General features: G+C 37.1%; 2 protein-coding genes across 2 annotated transcripts; both read right to left on the bottom strand.

Annotated features, from left to right (window-relative positions):
- Positions 1–211: 211 nt before the first annotated feature.
- On the bottom strand, positions 212–16,451 carry LOC145775967 (DNA helicase MCM8-like). The gene is made up of 17 exons (XM_082587376.1): positions 14,772–16,451; positions 12,837–12,996; positions 10,993–11,170; positions 9,613–9,724; positions 9,038–9,134; positions 8,161–8,361; positions 7,547–7,661; positions 6,629–6,745; positions 5,961–6,106; positions 5,275–5,489; positions 4,211–4,390; positions 3,687–3,836; positions 3,060–3,165; positions 2,466–2,603; positions 2,003–2,127; positions 1,189–1,357; positions 212–387 (listed from the first exon to the last, which is right to left on the bottom strand). Exons 1-17 carry the CDS (start codon positions 14,846–14,848, stop codon positions 220–222), a joined length of 2,454 nt encoding a protein of 817 aa, XP_082443502.1. The 5' UTR covers positions 14,849–16,451; the 3' UTR covers positions 212–219.
- On the bottom strand, positions 14,969–18,941 carry LOC145775966 (PAX3- and PAX7-binding protein 1-like). The gene has a single exon (XM_082587375.1). The coding sequence runs from the start codon at positions 18,939–18,941 to the stop codon at positions 16,467–16,469; it is 2,475 nt and encodes an 824-aa protein (XP_082443501.1). The 3' UTR covers positions 14,969–16,466.
- Positions 18,942–24,221: the final 5,280 nt, after the last annotated feature.

The following is a 24,221-nucleotide window of genomic DNA, read 5'->3' as shown; positions in this document are numbered from 1 at the left end:
TGCAATGATGATTTTATGAATCAACGTTAAGTTAAACTACGAGTAGAAACATCACGTTTTACGACGTATGCAGCATGTGTTCGGTATTTGCGTCTTTTGCCATTTAAATTTTAAATAAGAAAAATTTAAAAAAAACATAAAAATAATCAACAAATGTATAAGAAATAAACAAATGGCAGTGAATGAAGGCAAGAGATAATTTGAGATAAAAGGCAAGTGTCATTCGACAGATTGTAGTTTGTACATAGAAGCGCCCGTCTTCAGCAAGTAGCCTTTGCTGTTGAGAGACTCCACAAGGCTGGTTATATCTCCATCGATACCGACTTTCTGGGCTATAGAGCGAATATCGCTAGAGCGAAATAGATTGCTGGATCGGAGATCTGTAGCCTGCGAGATACAAATCAGTCATGAAGCAATTACAGTATGTACAAAAAAGCTACAATCAGTGAGTATTTTATTTTAACGTCTGCAGTCATTGACTTAATGTAGAAAGGGCTGGTTTGCTGCCTAGAAAATGGATATGTCTTTTAAATAGGCGTAATTTTTGTCTCAATATTTCGCGACAACATCGTTAAATAAAAAGACAACATTCCGATGGAATGTTCTAGAATCGTCATCTTCAAATAAGCTGGCCGTGCCGTGATTTGTTGGGTGAGAGCCAATCGTTCCTTTTTGGTTTAAAATAAAAGTTTAAAAAGGAAAAAAATGACACGAGCTAGATCAGAACATATCGTTGGGGTAAAACCAAATGGAGTTATGTCCAAAATCATCAAACTGAGACAACCGCAAAAAAAATGGTTTGAATGTTTTTGATATCTCAAATGGATCAAACCAACCAGTGCCACAATACTCACAACCATGTAAGTGCCACAATACTTGCAACCTTGTTTTGCAAACCTGGAGTGCTGGAAAGAACTACGCTCAAAAACCGAGACACTGCAATAAAACTAAAAGTGGACATAACCCAGTTTGGTTTTACCTCAACGATATATCCATTTGCATTCACAAATATTGAGATGAAGATAATGTAAACTCTGAATCTCTGAGCAAAAATTTAATTAAACTTTTCATCGATGTGTCGTTGTTAAATCAATAAAGTTCATAAGGTACGTTTACACTACGTTATGAAACAAAAAATGTCGTTTTTGCAATGACGTCACTACACCAACTTTCCCAACACACGCCTACCTTTATCAAAGCTGCAAGGAGACGTTTGACTTTGCTTCTTACGCTCACGCCAGACCCATGCAACGACCTATCAAACGCCAGTGCGTCACATTCGTCTGCGTAAGTGTCGTACAAACTGTGACGCATGATCTCTACGACCTCGACTGCATCTTCTGCAGTAGCAACTGTTCTGAAGAAGGAAGTCAGTGGGCAACGTTATGAATACGTCTGTGAGGCGTTTCATCAACGTACAAATATTTTGGTTATGATATTTTCGTACAGTTTTCTGTTCCAAAAAATGGTTTCAACTAAAGTGTCAATGATAAGTAAGCACGTGCAGTCGCTATGAATGGACGATGGCGAAATATTGAAGGCTTAGCAAGATCCGCTCATGTTGTGTCTTGCAGTCACAACAACACAGGTGTGTGCTATGTGAACAGACTGTGTTATCGATTCAAGGCTCAAATTTTCCGAATTTTAAAACACATGCTGGTCGTTCTAAGGAAAGGAATTCAAAGCTATATTGTAATTGTTTGGAAAATTTAGCCAACATATTGACTAAATTCAATTGTCACGACTTGGTCAACCTTTTCCAACTTCTTATGGTTTTTACCTCAGGCTGGTGAGCTCTATAAGTTCACCAAAAAACAATTTAAAGTTTCAAGGTGCTTTTTTTTTGTTTTTTTTTATCACTTGGTATAAAATGACTCATGTTTGCTGTAAAAGTGAGCACAACTCATAATGAACTGCGGGTTAGGAACCAACATGGGCAAGTAATAACAAGGGAAGAGCCTAATTATGATTGAGCGTTAGGCAACAGAGTTAAATTGCTTACCTTAACTCTACCTTTGCTCTTGCTTGAGTCAGCCTTCGCAAAGACTCCAGTTGTCTTGTGGTGATCGGTGTGCTGTCCGATGTGTGGCCTCGTTGACGCAATTCAAGATAGAAACTTTTCAAAACCTAACAAAGGTTTTAACAAGCCTTGACATAACAAACCTTGGAAAAATAAACATTGGACGGAATATGATTGCGCAGAAACTAACTTGACATCGCCCCATTACATTGTGCAGGATTGAAGAAACGTTTGTCACTTTCTTAACACTTTCCTACTTGTGAGTTATCAGTGATGCTTATCTTACTGGTAATAATGCAGTATTTTGTGCATTGTAACAAAAATCTGTATGCATGAAGCAAACTTAGAAAACAAAATCGCGTAAGAAATTGCTACCTCGTTTTAAGTACTATACCACAGAAAGAATACATAGACAAAAACATAAATTGATGTAACTTCATCATACTTCGCAAGCTTCTTTGCTCAAAGTGACTTGTTTCACGTTCTTTCTGGCGTAAGCGATGTATTTCCATATAAGGTAATGAGGAACAGGGTCACAATCTTCTCGTCTTGCATAGTTTATCAACTTGTCCTTCAGTGATCCCTGATTCAAATAAGATTATTATTTAAACACGTTATTGATACATACAACAACGTTGGGTAAATGTTGATCTTTTGGAAAGAATATGCTTGTAATGTAGAATTAATGAATCCTATGCCCTGAGACAATGCATTATATCTTATGGATATTAACCAAGCACCACATCACCATGCCATGGAGGAGATATAATAATAAACCGGTGCGACTTGAGAGGGTATGGAAATATTCGCTCATAGCATTTTTATGACCAAGTGCCGTCTTCTAAATTGAACAGAACTGTTTTTTGTCTTTTTTAAAAATAAAACTATTATAAGAGGACATGGAATAAAGCAAAGTTTCGATGTGATTTCTCTACGGTACTTCGCCACTTCATGCTGTATGTTTGTTAAACGATTTACTTTCATATCAAAGAGATTTATCATACCATTAAAGCAAAACCAAAACAAACAAAGTCTCTACCTGCTCAATAGCTGGTTCAGCATCGTATGCCGCTGCCAGTTCCTTTGCTTTGTCAACGTTTTTCGTTTTACCAGTGTGCATCGCCATCACGTGGTCAGACAATAATCTGAAAAATTATTCGTGGTGGCGCACGTGATCATTCAAAGGTGCACTGATATCACAACCAGCTTGTGGCGTCTTTGCCGAATAACAACGAGAGTAACTTTTAACAGCTTTGGGAAGCTTCCAAAGTGTGGTAATCAAATCCATACAGTAAGATGTTTGGAGCTGTATTCAGGAATTTAAAAAAGCAATTTTTTTCAAGTGTTGTGCTAAATGCAAAACAAAGAAAAAGAGCTTGATTTTGACTTTGGCAGCGGCCCCAGGGAGTGGCCCAAATAAAATTTTCCATTCACAAAACAGTAACACCAAAATGAAATTTTGCGTAAATGTGAAAGTCGCTGCTGAAAATGTTCTGTCAACATATCTTCGCAAATAGACCCAACATAACCGAAATGAGTAGGCCTAGATATTAGGCTATTACAAGAACATGACACAAGGCCACATAGATTTCTTTGCATTTTACAACACTTTCTGCGTTCTCATACGTTGTCTTTCATAAAAAATGATCATGAATATCCACCCTACTTGTCCCGTTGTTCGTTAGGCGTGTCCAGTAAAATATAAACAAGATCGAAGCGAGAGAGCAGCGCGCCTCCCATTCGAAGATTTTCGGAAACAGTCTTTGCTTTGTTGTAGTGGCCTCCTGTTGGGTTGGCAGCGGCTACAATGGAGCACCTTGAGTAGAAAATACGGCAAAGGTAGAAGCACATCATTAATTTCGTGGCTTTGCGGTCATATCTGATTAATAGAAGAGTAGAAGAAAAAGTGTCACACAAAAGCAAAACGATAATGTTTGAAAGGGCATTTTGAAACATAGCAAGAATCTTTGCATTGTACAGTAAATATTCAGCTTGCAACACTAGTGAAGTAGATATGGAGAGGTTTATCTTGCAAAGCTACCAGGTGTTCTTATTCAATATCAAAGCGATAAATTTGAAGAAAACATATACAGTATGTTTGGTTGTTTACAACAACAACAGCAGCATAGTATCGCGTTGGTCTGGTTACAAGTATAATTGCTAAAAAAAAGATTCAAAGATTATCTTTACCTGGCAGGCATACTGCAAACTATGCCAGCTTTAGCAATGCTGATGCTTTGCTGTTCCATCGCTTCCAGCAAAGCTTGGTGCTGATTGCTCATCTTGTCAAACTCGTCAATGCAACACACCCCTTGATCAGCCAATACGAGCGCGCCAGCTTCGAGAGAAGTGTCGCCATTGGTTAGATCTCTGAACATTGCGTTGTAGTAAACTACTCCTGAAGCATTTTAAAGTATGAGTCATATTTGTGGCTGTTGTATAAAGTGGACAAAAAGTATAGCGCAATTTGTAATTTACAATAATTTTAAACAAAAGTTAATATGATAAAAAATATGAAGCCCTGTTCACTGAAAGAATCACCTGAACTACAACCGTGAAGAATTTCAGTTTTCTTTTCCACCATACATTTATTGTTGGTGTAAGTTAAATTTGTTATTTTCATAAATTGGTGTAACTCTTTAATATAACTATCTTCCCAATCCAGTGAACAATTACACCAAATAATCACGTTTTCCAAATAAGTGACGGTTAAAATCACACAATTGAGGTTTGATCAACCTAACTGATAACTTGGATCAGTCTGATTTAAAATATGCGATCCGAATAAGTGACCCCACTGGAAGCGGAAGTGAGGTTAAAGACGATTCCCTAATCAACCTCTAATATTTTCTTGCAAGTAGCTAGGTGTATGATTACAAACTGAGTAATTAAATAACAAAACTTTTCTGTTTTTCTGAACCAACCCAGCAAACTGTCCACTTGAAGCGGTTGACTGTCTCGTATCATTGGTATAACTCATAAGCCTTGTTACTCAATGCAACAAACAGTTTACCAGCATCGTTTTTTAATCATAAATCAATTTCGCTATCACAGCATCCTCAGTATGATCATGTCAAGAGCCTTGATAACTAATTTATGATTAAAAAATGAGGCTGGTAAACTGTTTGTTACGTTAAGTAACAAGGTTTATATGTACATGATTACAAGATATATTATTGCATTGCTTTAATACACATCACGATGAAAGCCTGATGGCCATTGTGAAAAACAGCATTGGATGACCATTTACCAACCTGGACAAGGTGACAGTCAAGCCACTGTTTGACGATGTGTTCCCACACACGTAGACACCACGGGGAGCCAGCCTGCTCACTGCCTGGAGGAGCTGACTCTTTCCTAGTCCTGGATCCCCAACGAGAAGAACATGAGAATTACCACGGATCGGAACCCTGTCTTTCTCATCGTCCTGATTCTGAACTCCTCCGAAAAGACTCAGTAACAACCCAGCCTGTGGTGATAGAACATGATGTAAAGACATCAAATTATAGCCAGCGGATGAAGAATGACGTAGTGGTTTTTATACGCAAAGACGTTCAACATTCTTCTTCTTAAACAGATTGATCATGTTTGATCAGCTGTGATCTCCCATATGAACTGCCTCCATGTTGTTCTGTCTTTTGTTTTCGTTCAACATACAATAGGCAATACTCGCATATGTGGCTTTTCAGAATAATTGAAGATAAAACGTAAATGCCTTCGACTTATAATGATTTTCTAAAAACAGTTTACGGCAGGTCATAGTGAGTGGTGCAGGCTAGGCCACAAATACGCAATACCGGTACCAGCACTGCACGTATGCACCATGCTTTTAAGAACAGTTGGACACAGTGAAGAAACGGAAAAGCAGCATCGGCTAAGCCAAATTAACGTAAGCTGAGTTCAATGTTAATCTATTACAAGTTCTTCTTTCGGTCTTTACCTTTACCATATCTTGTCCGTAAATAGTGGGACACAGTGAACAAACTAGTAACGAGAACACGTCGTCTTGCTTTGCTATTTCCTGGATCCCGGCCATGTCTCGTGCGCTGAAGTCCAGTAATTGCTCAGCCGAGTTGCTTCTGCAATCTGACGAAGCAAAACAAATTATTATTCAGCAGATGACTTTTTTTCTCAAAATTAAATCCAAAAAGCGATAATGACTTGTTAAAAGTAAGGAAACGAGATGAAATAAAGAGATTTATCATGTGTGTTACACTGCAACCTTAGTGAATAGAGTCTAGGGCTGCACCAATGATTCACAAGCACGTATGCAAAACCGCCACAATTAAGCTTTAGAAGAGACTTTCTTAGTCAATGGATTCTACAGTTCAAACGATCTAATGAAAACCACTTAAGAGCGATATAAAACTACTAAACACCCAAACTAACAGGAAACAATGGTGACATCTTGCACATCATATACAGCTTGAAAATGAACACGAAGATTAGCTTCTTTGTCTTCGTGTCCACTTATTCTACATCTTTAACCACTAGGCTTAAGCCTGAATACGACGACGACCACATATTGATATGTTCACAGCTTAAAGCTACCTCTTGAAAGAAAAATATTCTTGCAACCATAAAATAGAAGCGTTAAACGTGAGATACCTTTCATAGAGGAACATCTGCTGTTGCTGACATGATTGCCTTCAATGTAAAGAAGAAACATAGATTTATCTTTTACTTTCCAGCGGCCATCCTCAGATTTTTTGACTTTTATTATCCCTTGAAAAAGTAAAAAAAAACTTGTGAGAATTTTGCATCAGCTGTCAGCTACCAGCTAATGAATGCGACAAACGTCACTAAAAATAAACAAAACAAACCAAAAGACTGCACTAGGCTTGGACACGTGACGCTAACACATTCACGTCCTCAGTACAAAAATTAGCAGTCGAGTAACAGAGCACCCATTCCTACAATGAATGTGTTCCTTTCGCTAACCACATCAACGTGGATTCCACGCTATACTTCCCATCATGCAATGTATATCAATAGATGCAACGTGATCAGAATTCGCGCGGTGCTGACAAAAGGCAAGTGGCTTAACAATCGTTGCCGATATTACTCTTTGCACAGTCGACAACAGTTCTGTTTTAGCAACCCCGATGTAAAGTCTAGCTGCGACGAGTGTTAATTGTGCAAATCGCAAAAAAAAATAGCTATCACTATACCGGAATGGCCCGTTTCGGTGAGTCCGATTCGGTTAGTCCGATTCGGTGAGTCCGATCCCTTAACGGGGGATTTTTTAAATTTTTTTTTTAAATTATGGGGTACCGTAGCCTAATTATCATTGCCGTTTTAGGGTTAGGTGTTAGGGGTTAAGGTTAGGGGTTAGAAGTTAGGAACTCACCGAATCAGACTCACCGAATCGGACTCACCGAATCGGACTCACCGAATAGTAGCAGACCCCACTATACCTGTAAACGTAACCACCATTCAAGCAATCATAACCATAATACATGTAATCGTGCCACCATACTTACAATCATACGAATCATGGAGTATATGTAATCGTAACCACCATACCTGTAATCGTAACCACATCTCCAGGGGAAGCGGCATCTGTTAAGTCCCTGGCAAGTTCCACTTCAATAGTTCGTGGCATCCTTCCTGTTTCCCTCTGCTCATCAGTTGCAGACTCCTAGTGGATTGCAGTAAACAGAATTCAATGTATTGCATTACATCTGCCTTCGATGTGTTGAAGAAGAAGTACTTTGGTAATAACATGCAGCAAACTAGTAAACAGATTAGGCAGTGTGATAATTTCATTTTGAGAAACCTTCTTTGCTTAATTCTGACAATTTTGTATGCGTGCAGACTGCAGAGACCTTAAAATACAAACGCACGTTAATTAAGCTAAAACCTCCATTGCTAAGGGATCAGCTTAGCAATAAGACCCTTAGCAATTGAGGTTTTAGCTTTCTAGATATGGAGCAGGGATCGTTTCAGAATAAGACTAGGTCAGAAAGCGAGGCAGACTCCGACGCAGCTCAGCATCAGCCTAGAGCAATTAGCTACAGGTTAATTAAGGATTCACAACCTTCAAAAAATCTTTCAGGAGCTAAACATAAATCTTTTCAAAACATTTTTCTTGTTTAAATAAGTATCATAAACATAGATCACACTAATTAAAATCACACCTGTAGTTTAACCAATTGCCAGTCTGTGATTTCAGTTAGGGGATGATTTCTTTGGGGTTCGAAGTTCCGTCCTTTGCATTTGGCAGTGATGCATGATGTTGGTGTCATGTAGTTGTTGTTGATCAAAAGGATAGCTTGAAGTTGGTTGCATGCGGAGCACTTGAAAGCCATGGTAGTGCAAAGCGGCTTTACATTGCTAACCTAAACCCAAAGAATTAAAAATACAACTAAAAAGCAATTTTTGCTTGCAAAAAATGAACAAGTAGATTTGTCTCACAAAACAAAACTGGGTTCGATCAAAGACAAATACCTATTGCTATTGCTAGAAAAACAGACAGAATTATTGATTTTTAGCTGCTAACGTTACAGTTGCGTAATGTAACATCAATGTATGCTTTAGGTCATTTTACTGATGAAACAAAAATGATGCCCCGCAACCAAATGCTAGACATGCCCAATTGCCCATGCTAGACATCAGTCGCAACACGATCCAAAGAAACGACGTTCCCGACTTCGTTAAGAACGGCATATTGGACACCGTGGTACAATCTCGACGGAGGTTCGATTCCCAATCAAGTCGGAAACGTCCACAACTCCCATCAAGTTGGAAGTTCGATTCGCGCTTAAGAAACAGGGGGACGACCACTGATGATCCCAAACAAGGGCGAAGCTCGAGTATGGCTTCATCCATTTTCGTTCGATCGGGACATTATTGATTTTATTCCATTGGAAGTAATTGTGATTGAAATTGCAATCTGAAGATTTCAGAAAAATGTAATTGTAATGTAATTAAAAAAGTTGATGGTGTAATTGTAATGTAATTGAAACGAAAACTGTGTAATTGATCCAACTCTGTTCAACACTTGCGATGCTTTACCTTGACTAAGGTGCCTTTTATTGCCACAAACTTTCCATATGTTCTGGCTTTTAAGTTCTTCAATGCAGTTAATGGCTCGTAGTTAAATAACCTGGCCCTGAAGGCAGAGAAGAAAAGTGATTAGCACTGGTCAGCAATCAGCATCCAATTCACCAATAACGATTGTATGATATTTGCAATCCTCACTTAAAAGCAAACAATTAAAACATGATTTCGCACATTCAAATTCCAAAGTCACCTGTTTGAGCGAAACGTAAGACAATTCCTATTCTACCAACCAAAAAAAAGACAATCAGGCAACACAAACGATTCAAAAGATAACCCTAAGAGATACCGTGGCACCCAGCAAAAGTGAAAATGAAAACAAGCCTACGAGCTACAATGCCTAATGCACTAATGCAGCAACCTTTTCAAGAATAGCAAAAACCTGCTAATTTGTCCTGTCAGCAGTAAAACAAACTTTATAACTTTGTGGTTACAATAAAAACAAGAGTATTTTTTTCTGCACCTTTTCAATGTAATCATAGGCCTACATTACGAGAGCTCGAGGTATAAGAGTTAAGTTACAAACACACCTTATTACTGGAACGTCAGTTAAAGACCGAATGACTTGATTCGTTGTACCACCTCCAGTTTGACTAGCAAGCTCTTGGTATTTTCTAATAATATATTGATGAGCAGCTAACCCTGCAAAAGATAAATGCAATGTAAACACAGATAAATAAAATGCAAACTTTCAAATAAATGCTGAAATATTGAACAGAATTTAGGCACTTCCAAGCAATAACACCAATTTCCAACATGCATTACGTTGCAAATGCAATAGTCGTTGCAATCATGGAAAGATTTGAAAACGCTAGTTTCGAATTGATTTTGTTTTTCCTTTGTTGTTGCAATGTTGCATGGCAGAAAATTTTCACTAAGGATGAAAGGAAAAGTATATCGGAGCTGTGTGCGGCCTGCAATGCTATATGGTAGCGAGACATGGGTATTGAGAGAGAGTGAACAGGCAATCCTGAGAAGAACGAAAAGGTCAATGGTGAGAGCAATGTGTGGGGTGAAAACGAGAAGGGAAAAAAGGACTGAAGAATTGTTGGATATGCTAGAGATGAGAGAAACCATAGACCAACTGGCAAGGGCAAATGGAGTAAGATGGTATGGACATGTGATAAGGAGGGAGGAAGGAAGTTTTCTTAGAAAGGCACTAGATCTAAAGGTGGATGGGAAGAGGAAACGCGGTCGTCCAAGAAGAACGTGGAAACAACAAGTGAAGGATGAATTTAAAAAAGTCGGACTGAAGGAGGAAGATGCAAGGGACAGGGTGAAATGGAGAAAAGGGATTAAAACAATTGCTGCGCGGAAACAATCGGCCACCCCCACTAGTGGGGAACAAACCGACGATGGATTAAGATGATGATGATTTGATAGGTAAGGACATAGGAACGTTTTGAGAAATTGTATGTTAAATCTTATTCAAGATTTACGTAGCTTGTAATAACTATCCACACCTAAGCATTATATATATATATATTAAACATACGATGTTTACTGGCATGCACACGAAATTGCATCAATCGGAAACCTGCAGATTTTCAACTAAGTCTGGTCTTAAATCGTCTTGCCTATGCCTTCTAGGGTAGGCCTAATAAAATAGTTGAACCTCGGCTCTAAAGGCTCACGACGACAACAGATCAAAAAAGTGAAAAACAAAAACAAATTGAGTGGCAACTAAATTCATGGGTTGGTTGTATCAACCTGTTATTCGAGAGTGGAGGTATACCTCAGTTCATTTGTGTAAATTCACTAAGTTGACATCACTTTCAACATGTTTAAAGCGCATGGAACAATGTAAAGTTTTTAAAAAACAAAACTTAATATCCACATTTCAATCAATCGGAATGATCACTCAGCCAATGATTGCTACAAATAAAGCATGAAAAGAAATTAAATCTAACCTAAAGAGCTGATCGTATGTTCTGGCTTAACCGTCAATTGCTGAAGAAACTGTGGAACTTTCTCTTGCACATGAGGATGTGCTACCAAGTCTTTGCAGTCAATTGACAAGCTACCTTTTGTCGTGGCAGAGTTGATGTCATGTTGTTTGAAGTAATGTTCCATGTACACTTCAAAAACCTGAGCACAATTGGATCTGAACAAACTAAATGAAGTAGCCTATTGTGTATCGAAAAAGTAGTACTGTACAACAATTCATATGAAAAGTACTTTAAGTTAAAAAAAAATCATCAGTTACAAAATTGTTAGACAACTGCTTTCCAATTCGATGCATTTAAAGAAGATGTTTACTCGAAGTCTACATTGTAGAATTACGGAATGGCCCTTTTCGGTGAGTCCGATCCCTTAACGGGGGATTTTTTCAATTTTTTTTTTAAATTATCGGGTACCGTAGCCTAATTATCATTGCCGTTTTAGGGTTAGGGGTTTGAGGTTAGAGGTTAGGAACTCACCGAATCGGACTCACCGAATAGTAGCAGACCCGTAGAATTAAGTACTCACTACTCAGACCACTCATATGATCCTATTTTAATATTTTAAAATATGTAGAATTGAGAGAGTGTAATTGAAAATATATTTACCCAACAAAAACTTTTAAGCTTTTGTTGAATTCAACTTGCAATTATTCCTCAAAAACATTTTAAGATCCGAGTTTTCATAAAAAATCGGGTCATCTCAGTCAGAAATGCTTCAAGAATTTCAAAGTTTTATTCAAGCATGACTTAGACAAACTACTGTAGCCTATTAAGTTATATTTTAGTCTTTTATAACATTATGGCTTTAACTCCAGAGTGCACACATGTATTATCTCAGTGGTTCCCAACCTTTTTTGTTGCGTTCCTCCCTTTGCCTATTTTGGAACTATTCATTCCTCCCCATATTACTAAAAACAAAAAAGGGAGTCCTAAGTTTTAGAAACCCTAGAATTTTAACTAAAATGGTTTCTCTACAATTCCTCCAGATTGTAATAGACACCATTATGTTAGGGTTCTAAGACTCTTTCCTCATTCCGATTGGAAGTAAAAACGGGTTCAGGGACCGCACAGCCGGCGGTCTATAAAATTACCGGATAAGCCAGTTTTTGGTTTGGTTTATCAAAACCATCGTGTCGATCATCCTCATTCTGCGCAAGCGGAACCCAAGGTATGTGAAGGTTTTTTAGTGGCGTGTTGGCCAGTGGCGTAGCTAGAAATGTTTTTTTGGGGGGGGGCAAATATTTGATGGATCGAAGAGAACGACAAAGTGTTTAGTTAAAGACATCGCTACCTCATGTGCAGTGGCATATCCTGGTGGGTTGAGCAAGGGAAGCAATAAAACTGGTGGGAGGTTAAAGCGTGCCAAAGGCACGCGTATTCTAGGGGGGTCCGGGGGTATGCTCCCCCGGAAATTTTTTTGCAAAATTACACTAAAATAATGGATTATAGCGCTTTCTGGAAACACTTTTAGGGTAATATTTGTATGAAATTTATTAGCAAATAAACAGCTATTAACTTATTAAAGGTAGCTCTTACACACGAACGGGCAAAAACTGAAATTCCTCCCCTGAACTCATGAAATTCCTCCCTAGGGAGGAATTCCTCCCCGGTTGGGAACCACTGTATTATCTTATCGAGATGGTTAGATGCTAATTACTAACTAGAATAACATTAGCACTATTCAGTGCCTCACATTTTACAGCGCTCTAAAATTATGGAAATCAACAGAAAAATGGTAAATCTTCAATGACTGTTAGATAAAAGTTGGCCATTTGGATAAAAAGATTAATAATGAGGGGATTGCTCTTCACCTGAATTATTTTCACTGTCGTTGACCCAGGAGAGTACTCTTCTACAGGGAAGTAATTCCTCCATGCCTTGTAAGGACAAAATGGCGACGTGGTGGCATGAGGACCAACATTGATCTGTGGTTGTGCTGCAGACACAATTTGAGGGCCTTGCCGAAACAATCTGTGAACAACACAAAGGAGTGGTCACAATTATCAATGCATATTTGACTTGTTCTTTATTTAATTCAGATATCTTACTCATAATTTCATACTACTACTAGATATGACGATCGTAACCATAAAAATTATAACAAGAACAGAAGTAGAATAAAAATTTGCCTAATAGACCTTGCATATTTTGCTGGCTGTTAGTGTTAATTCCAAAATTTCTGCTCAAAAAAACAAATTTATGAAACAAATTCAACTGACTTTTACATCTTATTGTGATAAGCGCTTTTTTGATAGTGTGTTTACTAATTTACAAGTTACTTAGAAATGATAAGGTTTTGTTTTGGAGATTGCTTATACGTGCTTGCACAAAAAGCAAGTTGCAATTGTTGTACCAATATAACCCACACTGCTATACAAGAGTAGCAGAGTACCAATGTTAAATCACACGCAAAATTGCATTGCATTCTTGCACCTTGGTCCACATTTTGCCATGGTAGATGTTAAACAACAGTTTAACTGTTGCCAGCAACTATAATCCTAAGTGCAAGAAGTCTACTCGTTTCAGCCAACCATTTTATTATTTTATTTTTATTTATTTATTTGCATCAGCTGTGTCTGATTTCAATTATGTCTGACTCTGTTTCCTTTTCCTTATTTAAAAAATGAGAATAGTGTGGTGATAACAATACTTCTGTTCCACAAGAATTGGTTAACTTTGCATTAACTGTGACATTAGCCAAAACAGTTGAACTCTTTATAAACATGATACACTTTTCTGGTATAACAAAAGTACCACAAAATGTTTCAAGAGATAGTCTGCATTTATTTTGGCATTTCCTCAATCAGAGACAGCTGACTTCAGGGGGCTAGGTGAGGCAACCTGTCTTGTGTGGCACAACACAGGGGTCTGCTACTATTCGGTGAGTCCGATTTGGTGAGTCCGCTTCGGTGAGTTCCTAACTCCTGACCCCTAACCTCTAACCCCTAACCCTAAAACGGCAATGATAATTAGGCTACGGTACCCGATAATTTTACAAAAAAATTCAAAAAATCACTGAATAGGGAATCGGACTCACCGAAACGGGCCATTCCGCAACACAGAACTATATTGCTGTAAACATGAATAATGAAACTCAATTTCGAAACAAAAGTATTGTAATTGTATACCAATTTTTAGACAAGTACCAGTAGTCAATAACTAAGCTAGCCTTCAGAAGAAGTCAGTCGTGTCTGATTAATGAAACATCCGAACAAATACGGATTATCACCTGAAACACCTTGTGATAAGCTTTTCTGGTGCAAACTAAACTATCACGTTATTGAATTTATGCCAGGTGAACCGCCTTAATCAATGTTTATACCGTATTACTTTAATCACAAAATTTTATCCTGTTCTTGATAAGTTAAATTTTGAAGATCCCAGCACTAAATCCACTTTAATAAACAGTTATCATCAGAAAAGGTTTGATTCGGACACAAATGGAGCTGGGGTCAATTTATTTTTAAACTACAGAGAAAAAAATGTTCATACTTTCTAACCATTTTCATGATTTTTACAATTTTAAGTTATTAAAAGTAAAATCTGATGGTTTAGGCCACATTTATGTTTCCTTTCCCCTGGGTCTCAATTGAAAACAGTGCACTAGTTTTTCAGAAAAAAATTGCGTATTTGTTTCTGGAAAACCACTTGTTTTAAACATAATCATCAAGTGGACGACAAAACAGCTACACAAATAAGCACAGTGCAGAACACAGATATATACAGGAATAAAACCAAAAATTTACCGCCGTTGGAGCCAATAGTTTTTCTTTTTTGCAGATTTAGACCCTCCAGGTTGGCTGGTTATGTTCTTATTGGACATACTTATGTTTCTTTTAAACAGGTAACATTTTTAGGTGAACTTTGTTCAACTATGACAAATTTAATCTTAAGATAACACAAAAGCTCTCTCAGTGTTATTCCTAATTGGTTATTTCAAAAACTACATATTTAAAAACGGATCAGTTAACATTTTTCAACAAATGCTCTGCATGCTTGTAAATGACCACTGAATTAACAAAAATATGGAAATTACTAAAACGATGTGTTGTTCAAAACAGTACAAACATACGGCACGTGTTAAAGAAAAAAATGCCACATTTTGCTTCTACAGCTATGATGCTACATTTGAAAAACCATAAAGGAACTGGCATAGAAATCCAATAAACTGAAAATTGTTATGAACAGTAAAATCAACTTCATGAACTGCTTTAGGTTATGTTTTGAGTGTTTATGCTGATGCATAAGAAAACCATTTATGCAAATCTTCGTTGAAGCTCCAGATGGCAAAACAACACAACAATTTTGAATATTCGATCAATATTTTCAACATACATTTGCATTTATATATCATTAGATACCATACTTGCAGATACAGTAAAAGGTTTCTAAACGTCCAAGCTACAAAGCCTACACATTTGTATGTGGTGTTATTCGTCATGTTGTTGATTTGTTTCACAAGCTGCCTCACACTATTTCTAAAACAGATCATGAATGAACCAAAAGAAATACGTTTACGTTGTAGGGTAATAAAACATAGAGCAGGGGTCGGGAACCCTTTTAGGTAAGAGTCATGAAAAGTACATAATATATTAGGAAATGTATTTTCTGTGAGAGGCCTTACCTAAGATGTAGTGGCAGCTGAGGAGTTGTAAAAGCTCCCCATAGAAAAATAACATTTCATTTGGTGTATTTTGAGTGTATTTTCAGTTTTAAATTGTAATGAAAATTTAACTTAGATAAAACGTTTGGCTCTTGAACTTTAGAAGGTTAGATTTATCTGCAAGCTGGATGCGGTCATCAAAAGAGCGAAAAATGCATGACTCGAGAGCCATGCATTCCCGACCCTAGACATAGAGTTTCAAGGCTTTTGCAACCAATAATGTGTTCTAGTTTTGATACTTAAGATATTTTTGATAGGCTACTATTTGGTGAACGCAACAAAGAAGTTTTTATATACCGGTACTGTAAGTTTTACGGTCTTTTTAACACAATGTGTAAATGTCAACTATATATATATATCAAAAGTGTTTATCTATTACCAAGAGATGTAGCCCTGAGGCCTGAGCGGAATAGAAAATTAAACCTACAGCTTATTTTGTTCTCATATTTGATACTGTCTTGTTGGTCGAATCAAAAAATAAAGACCCCAAAATGTAGATACTAAACTCATGTTTAGTAAATGTTTCGAAAATTATACTGTCTTTATATGCACATTTATAGCACTAAAGATAAAGAAAAGACAGTATAGTTTTCGAAACATATGCTGAACATGAGTTTAGTATCTACATTTTGGGATCTTTATTTTTTTATTCGACTAATCAGGTGTTCTAACCATTTTATACTGTTTTCCAGGACAATAGCTACAGAATCAATGCAGTAAATTACTGAACTGATTTAAATAAGCTTTTGGATACACAGAAAAAATAGCAATAAAAAGTTCAAATTTTAACAAGTGCCTCTCTAGAGCCCATCACTAATAGCATAGTTTTTATTTGCTTTATCATGGTTTTGCTAGCATACTGATCAGATCCTTGAATGGTCTTAGCAAAATGCACAAGAAAACGGGTTAAAGAAGACAAATGGGATGAAAAGTCATCATAAGTGATTAACCATGACTTTGGAATAGAGTCTGTAATTTTTTGACACTTATAAAGACATGTAACATTCATGACTGACATCTGAAGAGCAAGCAAGATGTAACGATTAAGCAGTGAATCAAATGCCATTTCACACAAAACTTTGTATGATAGCAATCCATCAAAAAGCATAGTGTTTTTAAACAATTTGATGCAGGCCCAAGTTTGCCTTTCCAAAAACATGTGAGCTGGGCTATCAGCAGAGCTAAGTGGCAGTAATGGAATGAAAATATCATTGTCAATCGCACATTGAAGTCTCTTGCAAACAGACTGAAATAATCTTTGGCACTGACTGTTTTCAGCAGTCATAAAAGGATAATCACGAACCAACTGCTTCAAGAGCAGTGTTAATCGAATTGTTTGTTGCATTGACAATGGATCCCAGATATCATCAATGAATCTGTTCAACTTAACAACCAAAACCTTTTCAATGACACTAGAAATAACTTTAGTGTCATCTAAAACATTGCTACTGCTGTCTTCACAATCAGTAGAAAAGTTTTTTAAACCAAATGTTGACAGTAGTTTAAACCATTCTTCTTCTTCATAGTGTTGAGTTGAAGATAAAAGGGGATTCCACAACATCGTTTTCAACTTTATGAAAGGAATCACAAGCTTAGGGATGCAAAGTGCAATATATGCATCATTGTATGAATCTTTTTGAGATTTTCTCCAATCAGAAAATCTCTGTAAAATTAATCTTACATCACAAAAATCCTCTACAGCATCATCAAACATGGAATCTGATGAATCTTGAATCCGTTTAAAATCAGTGTTGAATTGAGCCATATCCATGGATGTTTCTTCATCATCAGTAGAAAAACCATCATAGTGGGTTGAGCTTGACTGTTTAATCTGACGTGAAGCACGCCGTCGTGTTCGACGAGCTTCTCTTTCTCTCACTCGTTGAACGTATTGAGAATCAGAATTTTTATCTTGAGTTGTTTTACTGGCTGGTGCAGTTTGACATGATTCATCCTGGATATCTTGGCGACGACGAGAAATTAATCTATCAGACTGATTTTTCCAAAGCATGTGTACATTTTGTTCCAAGCCATTAATTAATGACACGTGTTCTCTCAAACATCCAACCAAGTCTTTGATGTAATCACGAAATTCTTGATAAAACTGGTACTCTTGTGATATCGATTTCACATCTCCTAAATGATTTGACAAATGTTCACTTTCACCAGCATCATACAACAAGCGATCCATTTCTGCATGATGATTCTTATTACTTTCTTTGATTGAGTCACTATGAGCTTCTAAACGCTTTCTTATAGTTAGAAAGTCTACATCTGCCTTTGCCTCCACATGCCTATAGGCTTGTTGACTGTCATTTTGAAGTTGATTACCATAAAAGGCATTAGTGTAAGCATTGTATGATGTCATCTGTTGCGCGTTGATCGTGCTTGGCTTGACAGGCAAAGTACCTTGATTTGTTTGTGAATTGATGCCTTTCTTGATTATTTCTTCTTCCCACCTGTTAACTTCTTCATCAGCATTAGCAGCTTCATCTGCAGAATCAACTTCCTCCTCAGACTCATTTGGAACATACTTTTTGGAGGTGTTAGACTTTTTCTGTTGAATTCCTTTCATTTCCATAACACCATCATCACTGCTTCCATAATCATCATCATCATCTCGAACCAAGCGAGATTGATTTTTGTCTTTGTACTTCTGAGTATCCTCTTGTGAAATAATTTCAGAGCCAAATTTTCTCAACATCTCTCTCTGCTTTCTGGCAGCATGTATCATAGAAGGGGTTGGAATCGATCCAGAGTTGAAGCCAGCAAACTGTGAATCTAGTGGTGGCATACCAGCCGAGTCTACCACATGATTTCCAGAACCATTTTTATTTTTTGCTTGAGACTGAAAAATGTGAAATTCCTTTTCTGTGGATTGCTTGATCTCTGCATTATTATTTTTTATTTTACTGGTTCCAGTGCTTTTAGTGTTGACAGGAGTAGGAGTGACTTTTGCTTCCTTCTCTTCCTGCGATCGTTTTTTAATCTGCTTTACAATCCTCTTGCTTCGAGAAGACTTTTTCAAAGTAAGAACACTTTCTTCTTCTTCTGCATCATCAAAACTGAGAAGAGAGGCTTTCTTTGTGTCTTTGCTCTTTTTTGGTTTGTCCTTTTTTACTTTGATATTGTTTGTTATGTTTTGAGGTAGCTTTGGTGTTGCATCATACACATTGCTATCTTCAGTATCAACATTATCTTCTTCCGTATCTCGACGTTTACGAATATTAAGTTTATTAGACTTCTTAAACATCTTCTATGACAACCTTAAAAGCCTAAAAATATATAAAAAGTTAAAAGAAACATTCTTCAATCTTGGTACAGAAATTTGACTTAGTGTCCAACTGTCCATGAACCAAAGCAGACTGTTGTGCAGCAAAGATGCAGCAAATGTGGCCATATATCACATATCTTTTTGGGTTCACAAATATCACCAAGAGACATTTTCGATATTCAACAGGACTGAAAAATTTATCTTCATTTAGAAAATGTGGAATGAAGTATTATTATATATTAATGGTTTTAGTTTGTCCTTACTAGGACAACATCAAGCAATTATTTCTTTTATAAAAAAAAACAAAAAAAAAACAGAAGAGACAAAAAACAATAATACATATATACACAGTTTAAGTTTTGTTATTGACAAGAAGACAATGAAATAACCATACGTCTAACTAGTCAGTGGCGAACATAAAGTACAATTAAAATGTGGGGTAAATCAGAGTTGAAAACAGCAAAAACACAGTCGTTGTATAAACTACTTCAAGTTTGAATTAAGCTTTCCAAAAAAGTTCTTTGAAGCTGAATCAAACAAAGGTCCCATGAAACGTCACAAGATAGATTCAACCTATGTCCTACATGACATGTACCATGTTGTGGACAATGAGCAACTGTGAGGTTACTAACTCAGTTTTCTTTTTTGTTGAGAAACCTGCAAATGAAAAAGGAAAGCTTGTATTTGAGTGAAAAGGAACCATAGTTCTAGGCATACGTGCCGACTCCCGGAGAGCCGGGGGGCAGCGCCCCCATAAATTTATGGTTGAGGGGCAACAATAATGGCTATTACAAGTGGTGTTTCAAAGATAAAATACTTTGCGAAAGAGATTTAGATCATTTAAACGGACTTAAAGAATGCCAAAAGTGAAAAAAAGCGTACGTTACTCTTGCCGCAAAACAGCCGCTGATCGCATGGCTTTCTCTGGAATGTGAATTACTACTGAGATGCGCACGACACGCACTCTCACAGTCACACACTGCTTATCTTCCCGCGCGCGAGGAGCTACAGTACTTCAAAGTCAAAACGTGTGGTACCGTAGCAAAAAAACGAATGCGAGGTTGAATGCAGACAATGGGATGGAAGACAGATATTGGGATAGAAGATGGAAAATATCAAGGATGGAAAGGAATGGACGATCTTGATGATGGGATGGAAAACAATCTTCCATCATTCCATCACAATTCCATCATTAACTTTCCAACGCTTTATCAAGACATGCAAAATATTACGTTACTTGCTGAAATAATTTGATTTTCGGTTCGCATTAAACCAATGAGACTATTGCCTGACTCGTATTTGTCAAACCTAAGCTGTCGTTAGGCAGAATTGACCAATCAGAAAGCAATAAACGATTCACACTTCTCCCAAGAGGAAACTTCTTCACGTTTGACAGCATTCATTAGACGACACTTGTGTTCTAAGTTTGGAGATTCTCATGGGTTTTGTTTCAAGAAGGCAGTTAAACGAAATAGATTTTTGTATTATACATGTCAAAACGAAAAACTACGGTACAATGGTAAAGTTGATAGAAAACAGGAGGAAATAAAAACAAAAATGTCTATCTTCTCCAAAGTAGACTACTACTACAGTCTTTTTAACTTTGCTACGTATTGTTTCTTTCTGTATTTATAGAATCAATCTATGCTTCTAGTTCTAACACCAAACGGTAGCCTACATATTATATATAGGAAAATACTGCTGTTAATTTTTTAGCTTAAATTTAGCTTATGGTTTTTAGGTTTATTTGTGGCTTATTCAACGAGGAGATCACAAAATGTGAAGATGGAAGAGATTTCTGCGATGGAATGGAAGAAGATATCAAGATGGAAGATGGAAAAAAACGTCTTCCATTCCATTCCACCCCATACCCTGGCACAAGTTCACTAGAGCATAACATATTCTTTCACTTTCTCTTTAAAACAAAAAAAAGAGCAAAACAATAAAAAAGTACGTAGGCCTATATATTAGCCTAACTAGGACCATATATTAACTAGCCTGTAGGTTCAAATAAACAGAATACGGGGTGACTATAGCATTGGCTTCTTCAGCAGTCATAGGTTCGGGTTGTTGAGAATGAGATGTGATGCCAGTGGCAGTGACCCCTATGCAGTGACCTGACTTGTGAGAAGGGTTGCCAGATACTCAAGCTATAATAAGGCCAAATCCATTTTAAAATAAGGCCAAAAAAAGGCCACATTTTTTATTTCCTTCTAAGGCTAAATAAACGCTAACAATTTAATTGAAATAATTTTTTGAAAATGCCATTTTACAATCAAATGTGACAGATAATAATTTAGCACTGTCAGAGCATAATGACCGGTTCGTTTGCATAATTTGATTAATAAAAAATTACTGTAGTAGCAGATAAACTAGAAACCATTATTACTTCAATTCATGAACAGTGCTATTCGGAACATCTAGCTAAGCAATAAGCATGAATTTGTCTTATTGAGTATATGTACCAGGGAATCAGGGATGTCTACAACTACAGGATTGGAAACTATTTTCAGTGCTATACATGACTACAGAAGAATTATTAAAATAAAACACTGTTTGTATCAACTAAAGAATGTCTAAATTCAATTTCGCAATAACAATATAAAATATAGCCTTCACTCACATCAAAACTTATTTGATGTATAGAAGTTTAAAACCACAAATCTAAAAAATCAAAAATAAACGAATGCAAAGATTCCCTGTCGTTCTGTAGCATTTTGCGTATTGCAAACCGGATCAGAAGTAAACGTGGAGTGTTCAACAATCAGTGAAATGTGTTGTCGTAGGCTTTTATAATAAACTTATTCACAGACCAACCCAGTACGAAATCAATACGTTTAAGATGTCATGAGAACTAAAACTAATACTCGGTTTTGAAATTATTTAGCAGCAAACAAAATACGACAAGATTGCACAAATGGAATGCAAACACATCACATTAACAAGGCAAGTGTATACTTTACGGTTTACGGCAGGTGCAACTTAATAGAACCGCCCTGTCCACTGCTAACACATTCTCTACTCTCTACCTATGTCTCTACTCACGAATTAAAATTAAAACGAATATAAGCTAGGCTCTAAGTGATGATAAGTGATACTTTTATATTACAATTGAAATTGAATTTCCTTAAAATAATACTTTCTAAACCGGTCAAAACTTGCAGCCATAAAAAGGGCCAAATAAGGCCAGACTTTCTGGCCTTATTTGCATCAATTTTTTTAGGCCAACTGCAATTTAAAAAGGCCAGTTTTCTGAAATTTGGCCTAAAAAAAGGCCATCTGGCAACTCTTCTTGTGAGTTGTGACGGCTTGATAGGACAGAGTGCTGGAGTTGCCAGGTTATTTTGTAAAAACATGCAAGTAGATTTAAAAAAACAAGCTCAAAATATTCAAATGTCAACAAAAAAATGGTGCTTTTCTGCTAGTCACAAGTAAAAAAAAGCAGTTTCCACCACTCACCAACGTGATTTTTACGTCTATAAACTGTTATCAAATAATCCAAAAAATCTGTTCCAAGGCATATCAAGATGATCCAAATGAAAAAAACAGCAAGTTCTTGCCGTCATGGTAGGTTTTTACTACGCCCTACTTTGTCATCACAACTTTTCGTTCCCAATTATTTGCAGAAAAACAAGCCCAAAAACAAGCAACCCAAAAATTCAAAAACATAATACGTAGCCTAAACTTAGTGTTGAGTGGAATATAATTTTTGTGATACCAGACTCCACTCCAATGCAATTCCAAAAATTTTCATCATTTTTAAAAATCAAATTCTGAGTTAACATGATACTTGCTAATGCGTAAGACACGAGCTCAATCAGTTTTTATATTTATAAAATACGGAACTTAGTTTATTTGATTTAACTAAACTACAAAGTTGCTGAACCAAACTCCGGCTCCAATCCATGTTCAACTTTCGCTAAACTAAGCGGAAAATTGCACATTTGGCAACACTAGATCCGAATCAACACAATCAAAAAACTACCAGGGTGGTCCACAAAAATGTGACATATTTTGTTTATCTGTCATTTCCATAAAAATTAAATCTACCTCTTGATTTTCAGGTTAGTTATAGAGTACAGCTATAAGTTTTATGTGTGGCAGTATGGAGCCGGGATATCAATTTTCAGTGGCTGAGCGGACAAAAATCATTGAACATTACTTTTCGACAAAATCTGTAATCTTGACCCAGAGACATTTTCGTCATGACTTTCCTGGAAAGAAAACACCGTCTCGGAATACTATCAAACGCTTGTTGGAGAAGTTCAGAAACACTGGCAGTGTGACTAACAACAATAAGAACCATAGTGGTCCACCTTCCACCGCAAGAACCCCCGAAAAAGTTCACGGTGTTCGAATTCGTCTGGAGAAGTCTCCACGGAAATCCACCAAAAGACTTTCTCAGGAAGTGGGGATTTCAAAATCGTCTGTCAATAGAATTATTCATGCTGACTTGCAACTTTTCCCATACAAAATTCAGCTTCTTCAGACTCAAAGTCAAGCCAACAAGGATGAACGATTTAAATTTGGTCAGCAAATCAGTGAACGGATTGAGAACAATCCAGGTCTTTTGGATGTGCTTCTCTTTAGCGACGAGGCCCACTTCGATTTGAGTGGCTATGTGAACAAACAAAATATGAGATTTTGGGCAGAAGCACAACCTCATGCGCATGTGCAAGCACCCTTGAGTGTAACAAAAGTCACAGTTTGGTGTGCAATAGGACGTAATGGCATTTTTGGTCCCTACTTTTTTTAGGACGACGAGGGATGCCAGGTGACTGATAGCACTGAACGTTACATCAAATTGCTCAGACGACAATTCATTCCAGCAGTAAGGAGGAGAAAGGGGACCGACTTGAATACAGCTGTATTCCAGCAAGACGGTGCCCCACCGCATTGTTCCAATCGTACCACTTGAGTATCTGCATCAGTAGGTACTTTCCTGGGGATCGATTGATTTCAAGGAGGACCAACAACCCCTGGCCGCCATATTCACCTGACCTTAACCCTCCTGACTACTTCCTCTGGGGATATCTGAAGGATAGAGTCTACCAGGACGATCCTGATACCATTGACAGACTGAAGGAAAACATTAGAAGAGAAATTAGAAGAATTCCAAGGGACATGTTAGGGAGAGTAATGGACAATTTCAATGTGAGAGTGGCAGCGATGATTCAGCAGCGAGGAGCATGGATCGAACATATTATCAAATATTGAAATAACTCAGAAACCGGTTCGTTTTTTCAAAGGTGCTTTTGA

The sequence above is a fragment of the Aplidium turbinatum genome, chromosome 8 (genome assembly GCF_918807975.1).
Source record: "Aplidium turbinatum chromosome 8, kaAplTurb1.1, whole genome shotgun sequence".
In the NCBI taxonomy this organism is placed as follows: domain Eukaryota; kingdom Metazoa; phylum Chordata; class Ascidiacea; order Aplousobranchia; family Polyclinidae; genus Aplidium; species Aplidium turbinatum.
This window is presented reverse-complemented; position numbering and strand designations above follow the sequence as displayed.

Bases quoted from the DNA above. Each gene is read 5' to 3' on its own strand.
- LOC145775967 (XM_082587376.1), bottom strand. From the start codon at position 14,848: ATGTCCAATAAGAACATAACCAGCCAACCTGGAGGGTCTAAATCTGCA. The intron at 6,746-7,546 runs GTATGGTGGTTA...TACTTTTTCAAG, and splicing joins AGATGTGGTTACGATTACAG to GGATAATAAAAGTCAAAAAA. The intron at 2,604-3,059 runs GTAGAGACTTTG...TATTTGAATCAG, and splicing joins CTGAACCAGCTATTGAGCAG to GGATCACTGAAGGACAAGTT.
- LOC145775966 (XM_082587375.1), bottom strand. From the start codon at position 18,941: ATGTTTAAGAAGTCTAATAAACTTAATATTCGTAAACGTCGAGATACG.